At 28.7% G+C, this 26669-nt stretch overlaps 1 protein-coding gene and 1 pseudogene across 2 annotated transcripts; one reads left to right on the forward strand and one right to left on the reverse strand.

The window, feature by feature from the left end:
• Positions 1-2047: 2047 nt before the first annotated feature.
• LOC114184667 lies at positions 2048-3607 on the forward strand (annotated as a pseudogene).
• Positions 3608-19016: 15409 nt separating this feature from the next.
• On the reverse strand, positions 19017-22978 carry LOC114185261 (probable E3 ubiquitin-protein ligase ZFP1). 2 transcript variants are annotated; one of them, XM_028072887.1, is made up of 7 exons: positions 22815-22967; positions 22499-22579; positions 20715-21539; positions 19951-20345; positions 19745-19828; positions 19502-19669; positions 19017-19399 (listed from the first exon to the last, which is right to left on the reverse strand). In XM_028072887.1, exons 3-7 carry the CDS (start codon positions 21505-21507, stop codon positions 19253-19255), a joined length of 1587 nt encoding a protein of 528 aa, XP_027928688.1. In that variant the 5' UTR covers positions 21508-21539; positions 22499-22579; positions 22815-22967; the 3' UTR covers positions 19017-19252. The 2 variants fall into 2 exon arrangements, with proteins under 2 accessions (XP_027928688.1, XP_027928689.1); XM_028072888.1 differs by lacking the exon at positions 22499-22579 and having other exon boundaries at positions 22815-22978.
• Positions 22979-26669: the final 3691 nt, after the last annotated feature.

A 26669-nucleotide genomic window follows, 5' to 3' on the forward strand; every position in this document is an offset into this window, starting at 1 on the left:
TAAATTTTTAAAAACAAAAAATTTTCAATCACCTTAAGTATTACATGTCTTGTACGTATTTGGTCAAATCTCAACCGAAATTGAGTAACTGAAATTGAAGCTGGATTTATCCGATGCGTTACGTTCATCCACCTAATAAAAATGTTGCAATTTCAAGTTAGATAAATGACAAGAAAAAAATTAATTTACAAGTTAACTTTTTACCTTCTACAGACCGAGAAACCATCTCCATCAGCCACCTCCTGATCACTTAAAGGTTGAAGTTGTGGGGCTACAAAAGTAATCCTCTCCCAAGCCCAACATTGTAACAAAATCATGCATCCACCAATATTTTCTTGGCGAAGGTGAGTGCCATGATCTAGGCAACGATATAGGCAGGCCAAAACTGCAGAGCCCTAACTATAATTTCTAACGACATTCAAGTCAGCTAGCTTAAGTAGATACATGACATGTACCCTAGCTACAGACGTGTCTGGCATTAAAATGCTTCCAATCAATGTGAGAATGTACGCTCTCGCATATTGAGCAATAACCTCATTGTTTGCATTGGGTGGAAGTTGTTGGAAAGTAGTGTTTAACCAAGATACTCGAATTGAGTTCCCCCTTATCACCGTCGGTGGTGGAATAACACCTAGATGTTCATGGAAGGTGGAGAATATGTCTTCAACCGTAGTGGGACCAGTGACCACATCTCCGTCTATCGGTAGGCCAAGGAGGACGGCTACATCTTCTAGTGTCACGATGGTTTCTCCATGGGGTAAGTGAAATGTGTGAGTTTTTGATCTCCATCTTTCTAATAAAGAACTGGTGAGGAAGTGGTTGACATTCATGTCTGGGATGTACAAGGCGTGTCCGAATCCAGCTTGATGCATTAAATTTATGACACGGGGATCAAGTATGTCTTGGTTGTTTAGTATCCAAACTCCAGCTCTTCTCGGTCTAAGAACTCGTTCTCATCCATCCCATAAGTCGTGAGTGATATGCTCATGCTGAAGCTGGAGTAGTGACATATCTTGAGGTAGGCGTCCATTTCGTGCCATGCTAAATTAGAAATGGTAAATAAAAATTAGAATCTAAGTCTGCAAATTAATTAAAAAATATATTAAATCATACTTGAACCTTGAAAATAGAAGCTATTAAAGAAGTGATGAAGTATTCAACATTCTCCCACTACGCGCAACTTCAAACAATTCTCTCCCAATCTAAGCACAATACATAAACCAAACTGATGAAACTTATGCATATGGATGCAAGTTGAAGGTATTTGAATCAATGCCAGCTTGATTCCTCACGTGAATGCACAGTAGCTGTCCATCAATCCTTCAATATTTTCGTGCAATGTGGTTGAGAGCATACATTCAGAAAAGGCTTTTAAAGCTGCCAACACTTTAAACTAGTGCATGTAAAAATTGGACTGTGCATGGCATAGGGAGTAGGAGGAATCTTTGAATTCCACTATTTCCCCTGAATTCATGGCTTGGTAGTGGTGCAGCGAGGGGATCCACACATCACGGGCACGGTCAACCATGAAATAAATGTGCGCAGATTCGCACGCGTGATGGTGTCAGCGTCTCGGGACAGTGAAGTCGTCATCAGTGCGGATGACAACCAAAGTGAAGTCGTGATTGGTGCGGATGACTTTCAATTAATGTCGTCATTGGTGCGGACGACTTTCAATTAATGTCGCCAGGCCGCCTGACGGTTTCTGTGTTGTTCATTTAATGAAGTCGCGTGATGTTAAATGAAGTCGCTGGAAGTTTAATGAAGTCGCTAGAAGACGCTGGCTTTTATTAATGAAGTCGTTGCCATTAATGCGGCTTCTGTGTATTAAAATGAGTTATTTATTAAGAAACCAGTGTCATTAATGACTTCTGTGTGCATTAAAATAGGTTATTTAATATGGTTGATCGTTGCCATTAATACTGACTTCTCTGCACACGATTTAAACACCAGATTCTCGATTTACAGTTTAAGTCTTATATTTTTTTTCTCCTCTTATTATTTCTGACCCTACGAAATTTTCACTCTTCACCAAATTTCCACGGAAATGGCAAGACAAAGTCAATATCCATATATTTTGTCTGATTTTAGTGAAGATGAGTTGGTTACCAACCAATATACAATCCATACAACAGATCATATTGGCTCATCAAGTCACACCTTAGTTGAAGCTTCAAATCCAGTGATCGAAAATTCATTATGTATTGGGATGTCTTTTGACACAAAAGAGTCCACAGTGTCATATATCAAGCAATACCACATCGACAATGGTTATAGATTTGTGGTTGTTGAGAGCAAATCTGAAAAATTCATATGTCGATGTGTCGACCACAAAAAAGGCTGCTTGTGGCGTTTACGGGCTGCTTATAGCAAGCAGAGTCTGAATTGGGAGATTAGAAAGATTGACGGATTACACACTTGTTTGTCAACCATGCAACCTGCAGATCATGTCAATCTTGATTCCAACCAAATTGGTTCTATTGTGATGAACTTTGTAAAGGAAAATCCTTCCATACCTATCAAAAGTTTGGTAGCTGAAATCAAGAATTGTTTCGGATATTCAGTTTCATATGACAAAGCTTGGAATGGTAAGCAAAAAGCGCTTGTTAAAGAGTTTGGAGATTGGGAAGAGTCTTACAATGAACTTCCGAGGTGGTATCAAGTTGTACAAGAAAGCAATCCCGGCACAATAATTCAATGCACTGGATCTCCTAGACTTGTTAGTGGCTAACCTGACCCTTCTTGCTATATTATGGAATGCGTATTTTGGTCTTTTGGACAATGCATTCAAGGGTTTAATTATTGCAAGCCAATTGTCCAAGTAGATGGCACATTTCTCACAGGAAGATATTAAGGGACATTACTAACAACACTAGCTCAAGATGGGTCACGTAATATATTTCCTTTGGCCTTCGCGATAGTGGAAGGAGAAACGAAGGAGGCCTTGATATGGTGTTTTCAACTCTTAAGGGAGCATGTTACACCACAATCATACCTCTGCTTGATAACAGACAGGGGGAAAGGCATATTGGCAGCCCTACAATCTTAAGAAGTACAATGGGAAGCAGATGGATTGCAATCAGTATACTGCATACGTCATATTGCTTCCAATTTCAATAAGAAATTCAAGAATCACAAATTGAAAAACCGGTTAAAGAATATGGGTAATAAAATTTTTCTTTCATTCACCATATTCGATAATTAAATTAACTAATATAATTGCATTTTTACAGCTTACGAGGTGAAACAACCCATATTGGATGCTAAATTGGCAGCTTTGAGATCACATTCACCAGAAGTGGCATCTTGGATCGATAGGATACCACTACAAAAATGGACTCAGGCCTACGATGGGGGTAGTAGATTCGGACACATGACAACAAACCTGGCAGAATGTATGAATTCTGTTTTGAAAAGAGCTCGTTCATTACCAATCTGTGCTCTAATTAAGGCAACATTTGAAAGGACCGCAACATGGTTTGTTGAGAGAGGGGTTAAGGCAGACTCCATGTTACGAGCAGGCCACCAGTATCCCGAGGAAATTAATACTATTATTAGAAAAAATCAACAACAAGCGGGAATGTGTCAAGTGCGTCAATACTCATGAGACAATAATGAATTTCAAGTTCAAGAGATATTTTCTCCACATGATCACCGCTTACCAATGTCTTTTACAGTTAAATTAAATGATTGGTGGTGTGATTGTGGTCATTTTCAAGCTCTTTGACTGCCTTGTCATCATGTAATAGTTGTTTGCTCTTTCTCACATATAGACCTAACCTCATACATCCACCCAGTTTATAGCCTCTACAACATCAACAAAGCATATGAAATACAGTTTCATCCGATTAGAAATAAAGAATATTGGTCCATATACACCGGACCAAATTTCATTCCAGACCCAAACATGCGTCATAGGGTAAGGGGAAGACGACCAACTAATAGAATCCATAATAAGATGGATGAACCAAATCCAAACAGACGAAGCAAATGTTCATATTGTAGAAATGAAGGACATCATAGGGACAACTGTTCATACCGTCAGTAATTTATTACTTTATCCAATTTTCATATAACTTTTATTATATTATTTTCATTATGTAATTTTTATTATGTCATTTTTATTATGTATTGGTTGCAAATTTTTATTACGTTATTTTTATTATGTAATGTTTTTTTTAAATTAATTTATTATACCAATAAAAGAATCCCAACAAATTAAATATACTATACAAAAAATTTATGAAATGTAAATGGTTGAAAAAACTGAAAATTGAAAATTTATAAAACATAAAATAAAACTGCAACGAAAAAAAAAATCAAAAACTGAAACCGGCCTCCTGCCGGACGACTTCAATACGGTATATGCTAAAACCGGCTGGAGGCCGGACGACTTCATTTAAAAAAAAAAAGGGGGAAACCGGCCTCTGGGAGGACGACTTCACCTTTAATGTCGTCCTCCCCCCTGACGACACGACCCACTTTTACAATATAACTTTCAACCGACCCCTTTTTACAATTTCTTGGTCAAAGTGACCTAGAATTACAAATTTCCCAATATATATATATATATATATATATATATATATATAAGGTTAATTAATTAATTTTGAATATTTTAATAATTTAAACAGGGACAAGATATGACGGGAACGGGTATTATGACGAGTATGAGGACGAAGGCGGGATAGATATGTACATCCTCATATTTAATTGAAAGAAATCGGGGATTTTTCATACTCATACCCAGTCAATGAGAGGATTCTTTATCAAAACGAGGACAAGTTCGGACAATAACCACGTGGACATGTTTATTGGTCTGTTGAGTGTTCTAGATTTTCCTTAATTTGTTTTGTGGAAGAAAATCTCAAACAAAGAAAGGAGGTAATGTCCTCTGGATTAGAAGAATAATTGATATATCAACTTAACAAGATGTTGAAGAATAAGTTTTCTCCATGGTAGCTATGGGAGCTTGTGACATAATGGAGAAAACACCCAAAAACAAGAACAAACTTCAAATGAAAGTAAAAAATGGATTAAGATTGCAAGAGGAATTAGAACAAACCCCTTTAGATTAAAATCAAATGATAAGTGCAATGAACATTTGTCACCTGAAGAAGTTCTTAAAGATAAGAACGAAGGAAATATTTTTATACTTTTAAAATGCTCAAATATTCTCACAAAATATCTTTGTATTCAACATTGAAGGGTATTTTTTACAGGAGAGAAAACCTTTATTTGTAATCTTTAGAATTCATTTAAGAGTCATGAAAAATGGTAAAAGTAATGTGAAAACGAGATTAAAGAATTCTAACTATGTATACTATATTAGTTTGAACATAAGTCTAATGATTAGACTAAACTAATGACTACATCACTAATTCTATGATTACATAAAGTTAACATTTTTAATCTTGTACTTTGTGCATGAGATGTTCGAGAAGTTTGAAAAGAGTATGAAGTAATTATAACATTCACATGCATTTGCATTTGAGAGTGACACGTAAAAATGGTAGTAACACGAAGAAAGTTACTCTTACAAGTATACTTCTTCATGTCTTTAGTAGTCTTCTATTATATTTTTAGGATAATATTGTTTGATGTTCTTAAAATATTTTTGTAACATCTTAAAATTTACAAGTTATTTTATTTGTTTATTTCTTCTTCAAAAGTTTGTAATTCCCATTATAAATAATTTTTTTAATTTATTTTTTTCCTTCTCGTTATTTTATTCTAATTCTTCTTGTTGGTACTTTTGATTCTATTTTCAACTCCTTTCCTTTTTTATTAGATTTTTTTTCATCCGTAATAACATCAAATCCATAATCGCATCAATAACGAAAGATGGAAGAAAAAGAAAATTTTGAAAAAGTTAATTTTTTTCACTATTTCACAATAATAAAGAAAAGGAGATGATATTTTGATCTATTTTTTTTATCTACTTTTAATTTATTACTCCAATTATCTTTAAATCATCACATTATACTATTAAAAAAATTAAAATAAATAATTAAAAGATAATTAAAATAATAAATTAAAAGTGATTCAAAAAGATTATCAAAATATCATTTTCCGAAAAAAAATTTGAGTTTACGACCGACACTTCCGTTTGCTAAACTCATTCCTATATTTCTTGTTCTTAAAAATATAAAATATTTTACAGTTTATCTCTAGGTCGAACTATGATTTTTAACTGGAAGATTCCATTTATTATTTTTACCCTTCATGAAGTAAATATAAACTAATTTACAAACATCCCATACCTATAATTAACTTATGACTAATTAATTTAAATATTAATTATAATTTAAATTTAATTTCCACTTTTGAAGTTAATATTTATTTAAGGTTAAAAAGAAAGCTTGCCCTTACAGCATTCATCTGTCATCAACCTCGTACTTCTGTGTATTACTATTGTTTTAGACGTGTTTTTTTATAAAGTCTTTTTGTGGTGAAAGTTATTTTCTTCCTCTTTAAACTTTAATCTCATTTTGACCTCTACTCAAGTTTTTAGAACAACTTGATAAACCTATTTAGAGGTAACACTTTACTGGATTTTTTTTATAATATTAATGACATTACTTACATTGGTTTATTGAAAAACCAATCATTCATGTTATAAAGATAGCATATGTACATATAAGAGTAAAATGAATTTTTCTTTTATAAACAAATGTTAGTCGTTAATTGTGGTTAATGAATAAAGTTGAACCAACAGTCTATTCCATCCTTTTACAAATCCTACAAAAGCAACTTTATTTCTTCAAATTATTAGCAGGAGATTGAACTCAATCTTTTTTTTTTCCCTTTATTCCATTTAGCCATTTAACCACTAAGGTCGTGTTCTTTTGACATTGATTACTATTCAAAAGAGATTGAAAATACTGATTTAAGAGATTTATTGCATTCTTTTGTATCAATTTAAGAGCGAGGCAAGACGGTGATTTGAGAGACTGACCACCTAACACCATCCCGCAGTGGTGATGCTTATTTTACTGAAATACCCTACCCTTTCCCTTCTTTCCAACATTTTTGTTCCCTTCTTTCCACCACTTTTGGACATGTATGGTTGGAGATAAAGAACTTAGTAAACCAAAACTGGTGAATGGAACTAGTTCCATTTTTAATGGAATCTATTCACTTTTTGTTGCAAAAGTCATGGAACCTTCAATTTTTTGATTTCAGAATAAAAAATATTTTGAAACTAGAAAAGTTCAAATAAAAGAAGGATTCTCGAGATTCTTATCTTATTTGATTCATTTTTTTACTTTTATTCATAACTCTTTATTTTCCTTTTTATTGTATTATGTATATAATGCAATAAAATTGAAAATTAGAATGAAAAAAAAACAAAAATAAATTTTATTTTTCTTAAAGAACAAAATGTTTGTTATGCTTAATATCTTTAGTTGGATCTTTCTTGAATCCAATTGTGGATATTATGCCAGTAATACCCGTACTATTTTTTCTTTTAGCTTTTGTTTGGCAAGCTACTATAAGTTTTCGATGAGATTTTTAATTTGAATAATGTCGTAAAAAAATTCAAAATTTATCAGAAAACTAAAACTCGAACATTTTAGCAATTTATAAGATCAGATAAGTCTTATAGTGTGATTTCTGGATTCCAATATTGAAATTTTTCAATATATAAGAAAAAAAAGGGACCTTCTCATCATTTACATTTTTTGAATTGAAAAAACCTAATCCGATTATTCGATTGGAACCCCTCACCAATCGAATACCTAGATTACAGAAAAAAAGGATTTTTGGTCAAAAGAATTATTGATAATTTGTAATAAAATAATCTACTCTTACTATCAATTCATTTTCGAAACTTATATATTTCTCCTCATATTCTAAAAAAACTTCATTTTTAGAAACTTAGTATCTTAGTATTAAAAGAAACAAAATATGTTGTAATATAAGAGAATCTATTCTCTTTCTTTGTCATTTTTTAATTATCTTGGAGATTTCATAATGCTTACTCTAAAACTTTTTGTTTATACGGTAGTGATCTTTTTCGTTTCTCTTTTCATCTTCGGATTCCTATCTAACGATCCAGGACGTGAAGAATAGAATAAGAAAAAAGTGGATTCTGTGTTTTCTTGCTTGTGCAGAATTTTTAAATATTTTTAGGATTTTCTCTATTTTAACATCTTTAACTAGTAAATGGAAAAAAAAAACAAGTTCAAAAAAAAAATACCAAATTATCAACGGAAAGAGAGGGATTTGAACCCTCGGTACAAGAATTTGCACAACGGATTAGCAATCTGACGCTATAGTCCACTCAGCCATCTCTCCCCAATTGAAAAAAAAATAACTTTGTTTATGTTATATCACATAAACAAGAAGAACAAAAAGGGAGCTTAAAAAAAGAGACTTGCTTTTTTTTTATTCTTTTTTATCTTATCTATATTTTTTTTATTATTCTATATATTTTAGTTTTTTTTTTCTTTTTCTACGGCCAATGAGCCCGGCCAGTACCTAGTCGAGCTCTTTTTCTTTTATTCTCATGAATATTGAAGAAAAATTCTTTATTTGAATATATTTTATTCGGAAAAAAAAATATTTGTAAAAATATTTGTAATTAAAAAAAAATAAGAGATACGGATAGATTCCTATGAGATATCCATTTCACTTGTATCTTGTTTCGTTTTGATGCATGGTTTCTTTTACCCTATTTGTTTTTTGGAGTTGACTTTTTTATTAATGATACCATTGCAAATGTTTAAGTTTTTTTCTTTATTTTGAAAATTAAAATATTACAATTTTCAAATCAAATATGTTATAATAATTGTTTTTTTAATTAATAAATATTATTAATAAATTTATTCATGATGAAAAAAATATAAAAAATTAATTACAAATTATCTAAATATCATTTTGTATTATTTTTAACACTAAAGACAATTTAAATTTTTTAGTAATCACATCATTCAAATCCTTCACAAACTTTTAGAAAAGTTACTCTCAAATCCACTTCACTATCACCTCCAAATCTCTTCAAAAGAACAACATAAATTTCACCCTTAAATAAACTCAAATCAATCATCTCACTTTCGCTCAAATCATTCATCACAAAAGAACATACCCTAAGAGTGTTTTGTGTTTGGATTGGGGAGAGTGAGAGGAAGGATTAGAGGGAGAGAGAGGGAGAGGGAGAGGAAGAGATCGAAAGGATTAGAGGGTGAAGTTGGTGTAATTTATTTTAAGTGATTCAGAGGTGATTCTAGAATGGATTAGAGAGTGAAGTTTGTGAAAGTTTGTGATTGAATTGACTAATGTGATATATTAAAAAACTTTTAATAGAAAAAAAGTTAGATTTTCAAAATGTCCCTATTGTTATAGGTAATATAAAATTATATATAAATTATTTTAAATTATTTTATAAATTTTACTGAAATTGAAAATATAAAAAAAATATTTATAAAAAATGAATGATACAATATATTTTGTATAAAAATAAATTTAATATATAAGGTGGAAAATAATTAATTTACATGGAAATTTTTTTTCTCTTTTTAATAGTAATTTTAGAAGTAATAACTTTTTATTATAACCATAATAAATTATTATTATCGTTAACATAGAACTAAGAAAGTGAACTAAAATATTGATTTTAACTGCTAAATCATATGTAACAAAAATTAAATAATGAAGGATAATTTGGTAAATCCAGTTGTGTCACCCTCTAATCTCACTCTAGATGGTGAGATTGAATTTTCAGTCAATCCTTCTAATCATCTCATCTCATCATATCATCTTGTATCACCTCCAAAAGAACATGCTACTCACCTCCTAATCATCTCTTCCCATTCCTTTATAAATAGTACATCCACCTAATAGAACACAACCGAAAGGGTGATTGTGGTGTGGATTAAGGGCTTGTTCGCATGAGTGGATTCTTCGGATACATTGATTTGTGAAGATGGATTGCAAACAAAATTTTGTGTTCGTTTCAAAAGATTAACGCAAATTGTCGTATATTGATTTGCGAGATAAGGTCAAAAATTTATTCCTCCACTACATAGAAGATTTGAGAGGATAAAAGAAAAAATTACTCATATAACCTCATCATGTTAAAAGCTAATAATATAATTCTTATCTAATAACATATAAGTTATATGTTGAGTAACTGATTACTTAATATATATATATATATATATATATATATATATATATATATATATTCAAATCTACACAAATTCATCTTCACATTCTCTCTCAAATCCATCCACACAAAGGAACACAGTCTAAATCCACTCACTTTACCTTCTAAATCCTTTTAAAAAAACACACATATTCATCCACTAAAATCTACACAAATTAATTCTTATACTCTCTCCCAAATTCATCCTCTCAAGAGAATACAGGCGCTACCGTGCCTGTATATACGCATTTTTTAAATTTGAAGGAATATTAGTATGTGATAATAGTGTAATGTTATTAAGTTAATATATAAATTAAATTTATATTTATTAAAAATAAAATGAAATGAATAGCTAAAAGGAAGAAAGATAAACATTTTTACAGGTAAAAGTAACAGTTAATTTTAAAAAATTTAATAAATAATTATATTGTAAAGGGTATAATTGGTATTATGAAATGTGGACATAAAAGAAAGAATCTTTTTTATATATTGTTATATACATATATATATATATAATTATTATTTATTTTTATTATTCATAATAATTATTAATAATATTATTCTTATAATACATATATATATATATATATATATATATATAATATTGATATATTAAATAATATATATATATATATAGAATAATAATAATTAATAGTAATATATTAATAATAATTTTAAGTGATAGTAATTATGAAAAAATAATAATAAAATTTTAATAAAATTTATTTTTTATTAAAATTTATTACATAATAGTTTTTAAAATATAATATTTTTAATTAATTTAAAAATTATTTTATATAATTTTATTATAGAGGGTATTTTAGTAATTTTTAAAATTTATTTATTATAACTTTTTATTTAATCTATTACATCACTCGAACCATTCACTAACTCTCACAAAATTCATGTCTGAGTCTCTGTTAATTTGTGTGGTTTGTACTATTACTATAGATTAGAGACGAGGGATTTAAAAAACTGTGCTCCGATTCAATGATTTAAGCATAAAAGGGAAGATGGATTTGAGAATTCTTTACCAAAATCCATCCTCTCAATATTAGAAAGATTTGAATAGATGTTAACTATTTTACTTTCATATCCTTTATATATATATATATATATATATAAAATTATTAATCATAATATATTATAAATAATTTATTTACTATTCTTATTTTGTTATATATAATAATAATTAACAATATATATAATAATTAATAACATATTTATAAATAATTAACAATACATATTATAATTAATAATATATCTATTAATATTATATTTATTAATATATATATATATGAATAATTATTAATATAATACATAATAATAATAATAATAATATTTATTATTAATTATATATATATATAATAATAATAATTAAAATATTATTAAAAATATAATGCTTAATAATATATAAAATAATTATTATTATTAATAGTATATGTATGTAATAATTAAAAAATTATATATATAAATTCGTATTTTAAATTGTAAATATTTATTTTAAAATTTTATTTAATTTTTTATAAATTTTTTAAATTCAAATTATTTAGTTTTAATTTTTTTATCACATCAAATTACAAAATTATTCTATTTTTTTCATCAAGGGTATTTTGGTAAATTACAAATTCTATCTATTTTCACAATTTATTTTATCTATCACATTAATCAAATATTTCACTAACTTTGATAAAATTTATCTCTAAATCTACTTACTTTACCCTCTACCTTCACTAAAAAAAACACATTCATTCATTCAAATTCACACAAATTTATCTTCACATTCTCTCTCAAATCCATCCACACAAAGGAACAAAGTCTAAATCCACTAACTTTACCTTCTAAATCCTCTTAAAAAAAACACACATATTCATCCACTAAAATATACACAAATTCTTTCTTATACTCTCCCCAAATTCATCCTCTCAAGAAAACACAACCTAAGGGAAAGATGATATGATTGAAGTATATTTGATATTAAAGTTTATGAAAATTTGTTAATGATGTGATACGTATGTAAATTTAAAAAAAATATTTTAATAATTAAATGATATTGTTATCATTTTATCTTTAAGAGTAAATATGATATAAATTTAAAAGTAAATGTGGAAATGATATTAAAAATAAATTAAAATTGTTATTTATAATTAAAAAATTGAAATTGAAAAGATAAAATTAAAATTAAAAGGGAATTGGGAGAATAAATTTTAATTATTTTTTTAAATAATAATTTTTATATTAAGAATAGAACTATTGTTAACATTATCGTTATAAATAATAATTAAGTTTTAGCAGTAGAATTATTATGAAAAAAGACATTATTATATATAAAATGAAAATGGCACATATTATAGGTAAGTATTAAATCATAATAAAATATCACGATGATAATTTTTTTTTTATTAATTTTTGTTTGATTAAGTTTGAAGTCTTTTATAAATTTAAAAACTTTTAATTAAGTTTTTAATAAATTTTGTTAGTATATTAAATACTTAATCAATGTAATTTTTTTTAATTGATTTTCGTTGTCATTTGGGTAATGTGATCGTTAAGAGACTAACTTGATTATTATTTTGTCATATCACCTTTTTGATCTGTCACATATTTTTTAAAAGTTTATAATCTATAATTTTATAATTTATAATTTTTAAATTTTTAAATTATAAAATTTTAAATTAAAATAATAAAATTATAATTCTCCAAGGGTTTGACGTAATTTTTTTTTCCTAAATAGAAACAGCTAAAAATCTACTTAATTAAATAAAAGTATTATTTGAGAAAGTTTGTAAAAAAATTTATGAATATAAAAAGTAATGTATTAATTTTATTGAAAAATTTATTAATTACAAGATATTTTTATACATTAAGACTTTTATTTTAACTAAAAAATCAATTTTATGATTATGTCCTACCACGATTTTCTTATCACTAAATTAGAGACTAACCTAAATGAATATTTACAACAATATATAACAATATATAGAGAAGATTTCCTCTTTTGTGTCCACATTTCAAAATTTCAATTTTATCTTTTAAAATATAATTATTTATTAAATTTTTTAAAATTGACTGTATTTTTACAAGCTTTTTATAAAATCGTCTGTCTCAGTTTTTTCTCTTTTCCCTATTTATCAACCGTTATTCTCTCATCTTTTCTGATATATTTCATTTTATCCCTAACAATATATAAAGAGGATTCCCTCTTTTGTATCCACATTTCAAAATTCCAATTTGTTTCATTTAAAATATAATTATTTATTAAATTTTTGAAAATTGATTGCTATTTTTACAAGCTTTTTATAAAATCGTTTATCTCTGCTTCTTTTTTTTGCCCTATTTATCAACCGTTATTCTCTCATCTTTTCTTATATATTTCATTTTATTCTTAATAAATATAATTTTATTTTATATATTAACTTAATAACATTAAAATATCATCACCTACTAATATAATATCATGCATATGTAAAAAATACATACACACAGGCGTGATAGCGCTTGTATTTACGTTAGTTTTAATAATCGTTGTTTTTCGGACATATTATTTGAAAAAAAATAAACATGGTAATTATATTTTCTCATATTTCGGATAAAATAAAAAATTTTCTTAAAAACTACGATTCGCTTAAACTATTTATTATCACTTATTATTATTTATCTTAATGGAGTTCAATTTTCAACATTAAAAAAATTGTAAAACCAATTTTCAAAATGTTGCTCTCATTAGCAATCCATTAAACTGTTTTTACCCAAGGTAGAAGTTTATAAGAATTTCTCAAAAATAGAATTATTAAGATTTTATGAAATGTAATATTATGATATATTTTCAATTTTTATTTAAATAATAACTTTATAATTATATAATTTTTAACTAAAATAATAAAAATATAAAAATATAAAATTGTACATTATAAAATTTAAAAATTTAAAAATTAAAAATTTAAAAATGACTTGACGGCTCGACAAGGTGACATGATAAGATAAGAACCACATTAGCCTCTTATTAGTCACATTGCCCAATTAAGAAAAAAAGTTAATAGTAGTGACTCAATTTTAAAAAAAAACTTAAATTTATTGAGTATTCAATGGACTACAAAAATTTATCAAAACTTAATTAAAAGTTTCCAACTTTATCATAGACTTAAAACATAATTAAACCTTAATTTTAATTTTTTATTATTATGATTGGTATTATGATATTTATAGAATTATGAAAATTAATGTAGTGAAAGTCATATTTCTATTGCAAAACATATGCATGATGTGTTGGATTGACCTCGATATCATGTGTATATCAAAATTGATGCCTTTTTGCCAGCACATCGTGCCAACAACATAATCGATTCACCATCAATGAAGAATCAATTTCGCAGACAACATAATCGATGTCAGCACCATAATCGATTCCAGCAACAATGGAATCGATTCCGACTCTCTTTCAACACAAAAGTAATTGATTCCATTAGTTAGAATCGAACCCAACCCCTCATTAAATACCCAAAAATGCTTTCTATGCCTTCCATTACACTTAGAATTCATTCCCTTTCCCTCTATTACATACCCAATAATGTGTTACAATGCATGGAAGAATCTCCAGTCATGGAAACAACCTTATTTTAAATTCAAATTAGGCAATTTTTAACTTTGTGCATAACTTGAATAGTATTTTCTCACACATCTCTTGTATATGCACAGAGGCTTTTCACTCAAATGATTGCCCGCAAATCACTTCACAATCATTGAAGGTGTGTTTGGTTTAGCGTTAGAGAATTGATTCCAACTGAATTAATTCTCCAACGCAGAAGCAAGAATTAACGGCTTCTCATTCAACGTGATTGTTTTACCCTTTAATTGATTTTGGAAACCAAACACTTACTGATTCTGCATTAGAAAATCAATTCTACATCAATTTGATGTAGAACCAAACATACACTGAAGCAAACAGCTCATGCAATCGTAAATTCATCCCCACACTTATGCGTAAACAATGTGACACCCTGAAACAAACACAAACTAAGTCACCTTATTCACTCTCACTTTGACTTGAATAGGTTGTCCAACTTGACTATCTATGCAACTTTAGTTTCTTCTTAGTTTAAAATATCTTGTTTTAGTTCAAAATAACCATAAGATAAATCAAATTGGACAATTATAGCCAAATCAAATAAGCTCTACATGCAACAGTACTAAAACAACTCAAAACCAATATTCTAAGTAAATAAATCATAACTCAATTCTATCATTATACTCAAACAGATTACTAATACACTTGAATATACAAAATTTCTAAATTTCACAAAGTAACATTATAAGATCAATTATCATATGTTCTATAAGTATATCATGTCATTCGTTAGAGATTAACAAAATCAAGTAATTCACAATCAACCAATCTCATCATTAAAAACCCACACACACATTAGTCAAACAATTTATCATCAAGTAGAAAAATTATCACTAGTTTTCTTTACCTGGATAGACGATCCTAAACATAAAAGGTGCTCCCTACAAACTCCACCTTCATAGGTTGTTCTACTTGCACATAGAAAACTCCTATCAACTATCAAAACACATCCTAACAATCATAATTAAACAAAGATTCATTTTGAACTCTTAAGCGCCACATGCAAACTCCTACAACTCCACATGCAACTTATTTTCTAACAAGACTTGAAAGAAGAACAAAAGATGAACTTACTTTGTTAAAGATTTTAATCGGGTAATATTGTAGATCTTGATACCAGGAATCATATGATGTATTGCAATTTTTAAATAGATGAAAGATGGAAAACAAAGAAAAAATTTAAAAGAATATTGAGAGAGATGGTAATTCTTATTAAATGAAACTCGATTAATAAAAAATCTATCCATAATATAATTTTTTATAAATAAAATAATTAAGTGTCATATTTAAAATCACTTATATTCTTTGACTATTTTCTTGATCCTTAAATATATAATATTAAACTTTATTATCTCTGACCAAGTTAAGACTTAAATTCTTAATTCAACTAAACACCAGAAAAATATTTTATTGATTTCAACGGAAGACTCGCCTTTAATGCAAATAATAGGCCAAATGGATAATCCTGCTACAACACAAACCCACAAGGAGGTAACAACAAGACGAACAACGAGACAAACGAATTCCACCACAAATCCCCATATTCTGTCTCCCAAATTTTTCACACCCACTATCCTTAACATTCACGTTTACCACACCAAAAACAAACTAAAGGAAATGGCATTGTAGTCAATAATATTTAAAATTTACAATATTTAAATAATTTACAAATTCATTCATTTTATTAATATTTATCTTTCATATGTTCTCGTATTGGTATTCTTTCATAACATAATTTTATGATAGAGAATACTAACTACATTAAATCATGTAAAAACAATAAAATAAAATAAGACTTTTAAAAATAATGGAACAAAATTTAGAATAATTTTAAAAATATTGAGATAAAATAAATTATTAATTTTTTTATTGTTTGTTTATTGTAGTCTTTGGGTATATTATAAGCTTTGCTTACTTTCTTTTATAACATTATCATTGTTGATTAGGTAATTGTATTGAGGTATTATAGGATATTATTATTATTATTATTATTATTATTATTATTATTATTATTATTATTATTATTTTATGAGTTTAATGAGAGAGACTAATTAAGCTCTTTTTTGTTGGTATGGTAGTTGTTGTTCAGCTATCATAAGAGTTTACGTTTTCTAATCGTTGCTTCACAAAGCTTTTCTAATTATTATTTTTTTTTTCAATTTTCTTCTAAGAGCACAGAGAAATGGTAACATGATTAAACCTTAAGATATTTATATATTATCAGCTTATGCTAAAACAGATAACTTGTTCATGGGTTTGTATTAATGTTAGCTTGATCACCCAAGTTTATACAGTTTGTATATATTTTTATTTATTTATGCAATTTCATTTTATATTTTCACTCTCAAAATTAATATTTATAATTAAAATTAGATATTAAAATCTTAATATTGTATTTAAAATTGAAAGTTAACTTTTAGATCTAATTTACAAAATTCAGAAGATTATAACGTAATTCCTTGTCCTTATTTTCACCATGGAAATGTCTAACTTTATCTCGTACATTAAAGTTGTCAGATTATGGTTGATGCTTGATAAATTTCTCCCATAAACTATTAAATACTTGATAGATAGATCTTTCTTAAGCCGAGTTCTTCAAATTTATCGGTTTTACATCTCTTAATAAAAATCACCTACAAAATTTAGTAATTTATTAGTATTTTTATTATTATACATGGTTTCATGATAATAGTAATATTTTAATAAATTTTTAAGTTAATTTATTAATGTACTATATATTGATGCTAGGAAAATATTATGTGTTAATGAAACATTGATCTCCATTTGAGACATTTTTGGACAAATATCTATTTTTCATTTTGGTAAATGTACAATCAATATTAAAACTTGTTAGATTTATCCCAATTCTAGTTCAATAGAATACATATTTTGGCTAGTTAGTTTTAGTTGTGTGTGTATTATGTTTTATATTATAGGGCTAATTATGACTTGTTTTAAAATTTTCAGTCATAACTTATAAATATAAATAAATATATGCTTATGAAATTTTTGTTCGAGTTTAGTTTTTACAACTTTTAACATTTCTTACTTCGAGTTTAAATATGTTTTTAATCTTTTCAATTGGGTTATTATATTTGCTTTGATATTCTAATTCAAATTTTTATTTTTTAGGCCTTCAATCTTATAAAATGTTTTTTTTTTCTGGTATAAGTAAAAGAAAGGGATCAATTAAGATGACCAAAATATTACTCTTAAAATATCACCCTTTCGGTACTTAAAATAAACTCATTTGTGAAAGATGACCAAAATATTGTCCTTTTTAAAAGGAGTTAACAAAAATAATAATAAACTTTAAAAAAACCAATATTACTCAATTAGGTTTAGATGATAATCTTTGAGGAGACCATCAAATATCATCATTAATATCATGAACATCATTAACTTCACGTACAAAAATAACATAACAAAAAATATCTAGAAAATATTTATAATAATAATAAACAAAACAATATAACTAATTTGGAAGATTTAAACATATTTAAGTTACCTAGACTTATTCACACAAAATATTCCTAGGTTTAGAATAAAAGCCTAGTGGACCAATTGTACAACGTTATTGACCAAACAAATTAGTCAAACTGTGACCAGGTCACACAGTTTAGGACCAAAGTCTGACCAGGTTTGAATTCATTCCCAAAAACAAAGGCTTAAATCGTCAATTTCTCTTTCTTTGAACATGCTTTTAAAAATACCCTATACTTTTGGGACTACATAATTTCCCTGACTAAACACATGAGAATGTCGTGCAAAATTATTAAGCCATGTGGGAAAAAACGAGTCAAGAAACAGCTCCATCAACATAAGACGCGTTTACACATTTTGTAAATGTGACTATTTTTTATATCCCATGTGCGGTGAAAGTCAACAATGGTTGTTTAACCCAGTACCACCATTTTGAGATAAAACAATTCTAAATAACTTTTTATATTATATATAAAAATGTAAGAATCTTTATTGAAAATTTTACTAACTCTTGAAAGAAAAACATCGAAGTATAAGTCCTAAATCATTTCAAAATCATTTTATCTTTTTGTCAAAACCACATACAAAGCAACATGATGAATCAATATGTTCAGAATCATTTTTGTGGCTCATCCAAAAACAGCACTTAACCATATACTGAACACAAGACAATATGTTAAAATGAACTTTATTTTGAGGTAATCGAAAAGCACAAGCAGCTATATATATAAACGCTATGCAAGCCCATACATATCGAAATGATTAATGAAGCAGGTGGTGATATGATTACCTGAAGTTACTTCATCAAACAGAACAAAGTCTGTACAAGTTGATAGATACAAAGTTCTGGTGCCAACAATAAATGAGTTGGGCAGTATGACGTCTATATATGTGCAAGTACATATACAAAATACATAACAAAATATGAATTCTGTTCAAAAATAAATTAAGGCACTAAGCAGGAAGAGAAAGATGTTGGATTTCATTGCTTTCTTCTATACATCCTTCCTTCCAGGAGTCAAAGCCTCTGATTTGCATATTGGGCAGACATTCTTCACAACCAACCATTTCTTTAAGCATTCTGCATGATATTCATGCTCACATCGAAGAACTCCAATCTTCTCCTGGTTCTTGAATTCTTCCTGTCAAATAAACACTCCAGTTAGTAAGGGGTGATGTGATTCATTAGTACATCACAATGACATATACTGATGAAATGTGTTTCTAAATGTTCATGTTCATACCTGACATATTATACAAGAATCTGTTTCCTGATCATCACAAGCTTCCTCCTCCAGATTAATACCAGTAGCAATTGAGGAATAGGATTTTGTTTTCAACTGATTTGTAATTGTTTCCTCTGATAAACCGGTGCTAACATTGCCAATCCTCTCACCCAATGCAAGGAGATCCTGTCATGAGTTTCAAGTGTAAATTATCTACAAATTATCTGCAGGAAAATACAATACCAATCTTTGTGTACTTACCTCATAAGACATATCCTCTATGTCCAGGCGCATATCTCTGTGATGATCAACTAAATTTCCCACTTCATCAATTAAAGCAACATCCTGTACAAGTTGTAATAAACAAGAAAATCAATATATTTTATAATGAATACAAAGTATTATTCTTTCTACACAGGGACAGCATTAGAGTTAAACAGAAAGTATCAAGAGATAGGAAATATTACATCAACTTGGAGGAAGCCCACAGGTGGAAGACTTCGGTGTCCAAGAGCTGTCTCAGGCACAATCCCTCTATGAGGTCGATAAATCCGGAGGCCGGGTGATGGTGCAGGGCCAACATGCCTAGGACCTAGCTCAAAACCAGGCTGCGCTGGAATAGCAACACCGCGTGAAGGGTTTATTGGAACTCTGAATGATGCTGCAGTTACTGCAGGGTGAAAGTTGATATTGTGACCTCTTACTCCTTGCATAGGCATTGCTGGGTGATGATAATTATGGTGCTGTTGGTTGACAGGAAGAGGGTGAGGAAACCTGAGGCCATTTCGGCTTCCAGCTGGATCATGATATCTCTGCAAACCCATACTTGCACTATCTAATGAACCTCCATTTACAGTAGGTGCTGAAAATAGTATGGAGAGAGTCAGAAAACCTAAACTCATAACCAACAAAACAACTTCAAAGAAAAATTTGAGCACTTCGTTTGGCCCTTAATTGACAAGATAAGAGGCAGATCATATACATCACACTAAAACACCTATGCATTAACTCCAGTCTTAGGGTGCAAACTAAGGGATATAAAATCAAGATTTCTTATAAATTTATTGCCTGATTGAAAAACAACATTCAAGAAGCTGCAATTAACACTTTTTCATGACAAAACAAGAAAGAAATTTGCAAATTATTCACTAACAGAACATCCAAGTAATGAACTAATGATAGTAAATCACTGAAAGAAGAACCACAAAACACATGAAGAGGAAAAAATTACCTTGTACATAAGGCATTGGAAGCGACTGATTCCAGGGTGTAGTATGGCCATCATTATTATTACCGTTCAACTGCTGGTCCAACCACGGAGGAGCAGCTGGCTGAAAGTGCTGTCCTAAATAGTTTCCATGAATCAAATGATTATGGTCATGAACCATGATAGACTCACCTGCCCTGCTCCATGCACTACCATGTGGTCCTACTTCCACAAGTGAAGGGATGCGGAATGAAAATGGTGCACCATCCATCATAGCAACGCCATCAGTAGTGCGTCTTGCATTAGGAGGAGCAATTGAAGAGCTAGATGATGCATTAAAATATTGATAATTTCCTCTCATCCCTTCAGCGATTTTCCTTTTGTAGGGACCTCTAACATCATCAATGAAACCAGAACTTCTTCCAAAATTATCAGAAGAAACCCCAGCAACTGCAAATGTACTTGACCCAGGCAACTGATCAGAAGCTCTGTGATTTAGAGGCAGAGGGAAAACTCCAGCACCAGAAGAAGGATTAATGCCAGAATAATATAAGTTGGCTGCCGCTGGCACACCCATATCAAGATTATGGGGATGCTGAATGCCATTGTATTGTGTAACACCATACACCCTAGCATTGTCATAAGCATCTGGCAGAAAGTGAGAATCAACATTAGTTGTGTTCCCAGAAGCTCTCACCATTGCATGCATATTATTCGGCTGCGAGATGTTTGTGGCTCCTCTAGTAAGGATACAGGGTTCAGAATGATGATAGCCTCGTCTCTGTTGATCCATTTCTGAATCCGTTGTTTGATCCATAATGTAGAGATTTCTCTGGATACAAATTAATCCTGAAATTCCAAGCAGAGTGAATGAAACCAGTAAGATACACATCAGGGGAACAAAAGATTAACACCAAATCTATATGTAAAAAAAGCAAATATTCAGCACAAGATAAAAATGTTATCAAACTCGAATATTTCATATAAACATTATGGAAAAATTTTCAGCATTCCAGGTTACATAATGCTTCCATTAATATAACAATACTCACCTCTATATGGTTATATTTTTCCTGATTTAATTTTCTTAATGAGAAAATGTTGCCAAATGAAGTAAACAGGGGTGTCGAAAAAAAACACCCTCTACATTTATATAATTACACCAATCTCCTTCAATTACACATAATTTGCATGTTTTCACTTCTGTGTCGCATGCATGCAACATATAAAAATCACAGAAACAAATACCCTATACATAGCAAGGGATTCCGTGTTAGGTAAGTTAGTAGCAAAGGAATTCCTTCAGCAAACATGTGAAATGATCAATGAAACATTTAATGGACATGTAACATGCAGCTTCGTCTTCCAAGGGAGAGCAAACTGCTGTAAAAACATGGCAACTCCAATCCACAAAAACACAACAAAAGTATCCTTCTCAGTGAAAAACTGACCAAGCCCCAACAAAAGTATCCTTCTCAGTGAAAAACTGACCAAGCCCCCGTAGAATGAATTCCTTCGGTGAGCTAAAAATGACTCTGTACATGAATTAAAATACATGGAATTTGAAGACCTTGTAATCATTATGTGAAGTTCAAAAAAGTAAAGAATTCCATAACCCCTTTGAATGATGAGAACAATTATGAGCATACATAAACAAAAACAAAAATCCTCAGACCAGAAGAGAAAAAAAAATCTTTCTTTAATCACTTCAAAGGGTCACAACCAAACAAGAAAGTACTTGACCCATATCAACCTCCCAAATTCATCACCGACCAAAGAACACCAAAAGAACAGATAACAATCCGTACCTTATTATCATCAAAACAAGAGCTTGCGGCTTCTAAGTTTCAGAGATCAATATAACTTATGGAACACCCCCAAAATCAACTCTGTTGAAAATTCACACAAAGATTAAGGTTTTTTCTTTTTTTCAAAAAGGCAAATTTACAAACGGAAAAATGTCAGAAACTAAAATCGGATGAATGTGATCACAGCCCAAGAATGCAAGTTCCTCCCTTTCATCAGAGAACAAAAATGACACAATTTTAACCCTAGGTAGCAGCAAAAGGGGCACAAAAGTTGGGTAAGAAAATTGAACAATTGATTTTAAGAGAATTGAATTACCAGAGGGAGAATTCGAGGGGGGCGAGAATGATTAGAACCGGTGATAGAAGGATCGGAGAGAGGAAGGGGAGAGAGAGAAATAGCAAGAGGGGTTAAGAGAGAGGAAGAGAATGAATATGGAGGAGGAGAGGATCGTGCCTTTCATTGGAGAGAAAATTTCATGATCCTTTTGTAATAAGAAAAAAAAATATTAATGCTATTTTTTTTTCTTTTATTTCTTTTTTGTCTTTATTATAGAGCAGTTTTGTAAGGGAGAAAATCATAATCTAATTAGGGACACTTCCATTAAACTTTTAGGTTATCAAAATAACATATAGGGTATCTATATATAAATTTTTTATGCCATTATTTCATTATAATTTATTGTATATAATTATTTTTATTAAATTAATTATGATTTTTTATTTGTTGGACCATATATAAAAATATTAGAAAAACTACTAATTGTAGTTTGAATTTATTTTATACATGTGATAGTAAAAACGTTTATGCTGTTACTTAATTAAAAAACATAATAAACATGATTATAAAGTAATTATTATAAAATTAAATGTTTATATAATAGTTTATAATTGAATCATTATATAAAAAACCTCTTAACAGCTTGAATAAGTTAAAGTTTAACAATATAATAATGAGTGATAGGTATGATAATATAAAAAATACTTTATATAACTTATTATTATAATTTAAGCATATTTTTTTACAGCACTCCATTGAAGTATATAATATAAGGAGTGGATTAGTCTCAGTTCTTTCCCTTTGAATGGGTTTCTTCAATCAGTAGACAAAAAGTGATTTGACATGCAAGGCAAGTAAGAGGGATGACAAGTAATTACTAATTACTGAAAACATTTATTTTTCTTCTAAAAATGAAAGATTTATTTGTCTGTGTCAAAAGGATTTTTTATATGAATATACGAGACATTTTTATGGAAAATAAAAGTAATTAAATTTATGACAGTATACCCACAATACAAATGGCACAGTGGGTGATTGATTACCTAAAAAAGCATAGTTTTCCTTTTTAATGTTGCTAATGAAAGTAAAAGAAATATGGAAATTTACCATTTTGTTGGTTTAATTAGAAGAAACCACATTATTTATCACAACCAAATAATGTGTAGATAATAAGGCATGTAATAGGGTTATAATAGGTTTGTTTTTGGTAAACTATCAAAAGTCCTCACCTTTCAACCAACTTCACCATGTAAACCATAAAAAAATTATAGTTGATGTCTCATGTAATGTGTATCGTTGAAAAAATGGCATAATTTAGTTTTCTTATTACATGAATTGATACTCCTATTTGTTTGTTTATATATTTTGAAATTATTTTTAGATATTCTAGAGAGGGTGTAAGAAAATGGTCTTGGATTAGGTATTTTAGGTTCTCAATCTAATCATGTATTGCCATTAACACACACTTCTGTTGATTATTATAACAAACCTTTCTTCTGGTTAATTTTTCTTTTTCTATAAATAATGTCATTTTCTATAAATTTGTATTCTAAATTTTGCCACATTAACTAATATTTAACAACTTGTGTCTCTTGTAAAAAAAAATTAAATTACTATTAAAATGGTAAAACTAAGTTAATGGTGGGGTAAAAACAAACACTGATCACAATTGTTTTTATTGTTAGATTAGAGTACATAATATACATATATCTCTATCTAAATTTACAAGAGTATAATAAGAATGCCAAAGTATATTCTTTATTTTGTATTATTGTAATTTTTTTAAGCGACACGTATAAAGAAAAACGACACGATATCTTGAAGTGTGAACCTCTCCTCAACTATAAACAAATTACAAACATGCATGTTCTTTTTCTTCTTTAAAAATTTATTCATTTATTTGCATTGGTGTTCATTGCGGTGGTGCATGACTGTTGTAGACGTGGAAGAAGAATTATTGTTTTATTATTTTCTATGAAATATTTATAATATTCTTTTGAAATGTTGATTATCTTTTTTCTTGTTTCTTTCTTTCTATTCTGAAAATTTTCTTACAAATGCAGTAATTTGCATTTATCTTTCTTGTGAATGGTGTTCATTGCGGTGGTGCATGGCTGTTTGAAGACGTGGAAGAAGAATTCTTATTTCGTTATCTTTTATGAAATATTTGTAATATTCGTTTGAAATGTTCACTATTTTTTTCCTTGTTTTTTTCTTTCAATTCTGAATTTCTTTCTTACAAATGCAGTAATTTTAACTTCACTCGGGAATACCATGTGCGCAAATGGACTATACAACTCTCAATACCAGCAACTATTTATGATTGGCGTTAGTGTTAATTTTCATAGTTACTAGTTGACACGTGGTTAATGTATGAAAAAGTAAGATAGAGTAGAATTTCTTGAAATGATGAATTTCATTCTGAATTTCTTACAAATACGACATAATTCACCGATCAGAAAGGTCTATGTCATCTCATGTATGATCATAGCTTCATTGTAATTTTGTGTGATTAATGGTAACACAAAAAAAAGTATATAAAATGTTAAGTATATAGATAACAAATGGAATACATGCACAGAAGCACGTGGTACACGATGAAACGATCATACAGGTTAGAAAATGATTTCTTTTCCATTGAGATAAATACTTTTTTTATTAGAATAAATGTTTTTACTATAATAGAAAATGAATGTTAAGCCCAACATTTAATGATTAAAATTAAAATGAACTAAAAGCATACACATCTTAGAAAACATAAATAGTGTAATAAGAAAACGAATAATATGTATATATATAATAGAACTTTAAATGAAAATAACTTTGAAAATGTTAAATATAAAAATAATAATTTTTATATATTTTTGTTTATTTTTTTACCATCTGTTTACTAAAAATTGTACAAAATTGCACATACACTCCATAGAGGTTTCTTTATTTAAATTTACTGTAAAATGTAAATTTGAAATAAAATGATTATTACAATTATATATATATCATTAGAAATGAGATCCTAGTGAAGAGGTGATAAGATTAAAGTAAAGTAATGATGTGTAAGGATGTTTATTAAAGTTTATTAAACATGTAAACCTAGATAACGAAGTAAATAATAATAATAATTTAAGACAACTTGTGAGAGAAGAAAACCATATGAGACAAAAAGAAGAAAAAAAGTTATTTAATTTTAGATAGAGTTATGTAAATTTACTATTTTATTTAATTTTAATCTTATATGATTTTATTTTTTAATCTTATAGCCTTTTTTTTTTCTTTTAAAATGTGTTATGGAAGGGAACCTTAGTTTCATGCCTCTAGATTGAAGGAATGAATTGATAGTCAATCCTCAAACAGACCTTGAGGATAACACTGAATCCAAATTTGGCAAATTTTGATTTTGATTCCATGAAAGAGAAAAAACAAACAAAAAAGTTATTGACGTAGACTCATTAATATACCTTATTAATATAATTATGACTCATTAATATACCTGATTAATATAATTGTTTGTTTTTTATATTCACATTCAGAGTTATGGGTACGTTTCAAACAAGTTTAATTAACATAACTCTTGTTTAACTGCACCACTTTCCTTTGTTTAGTTTGCAACTCCCATAAATAAATGTTCTAAAAAGAAACGCCTAGGAATGCTTTGACATGCATTTTAAGGTAACATGCAATCCTTAACTTTGTTCTTCAAATTCTTCAATTCATGTCTTCCATATGTTTATTGTTATAGAGAGTAGCTTATCCAAAATTAAGATGTACAAGGGACATAGAGGTATATTCCTAGGACAACCTCAAAGAAATACCAATCTTCAACTCCAATTGGAACAAATATTATAAATTTTTTTTGAATGTTAGGAAATTCTATGATGAAATTTGTATATGTGAATA

Source organism: Vigna unguiculata, chromosome 5 (genome assembly GCF_004118075.2).
Source record: "Vigna unguiculata cultivar IT97K-499-35 chromosome 5, ASM411807v1, whole genome shotgun sequence".
Taxonomy (NCBI): domain Eukaryota; kingdom Viridiplantae; phylum Streptophyta; class Magnoliopsida; order Fabales; family Fabaceae; genus Vigna; species Vigna unguiculata.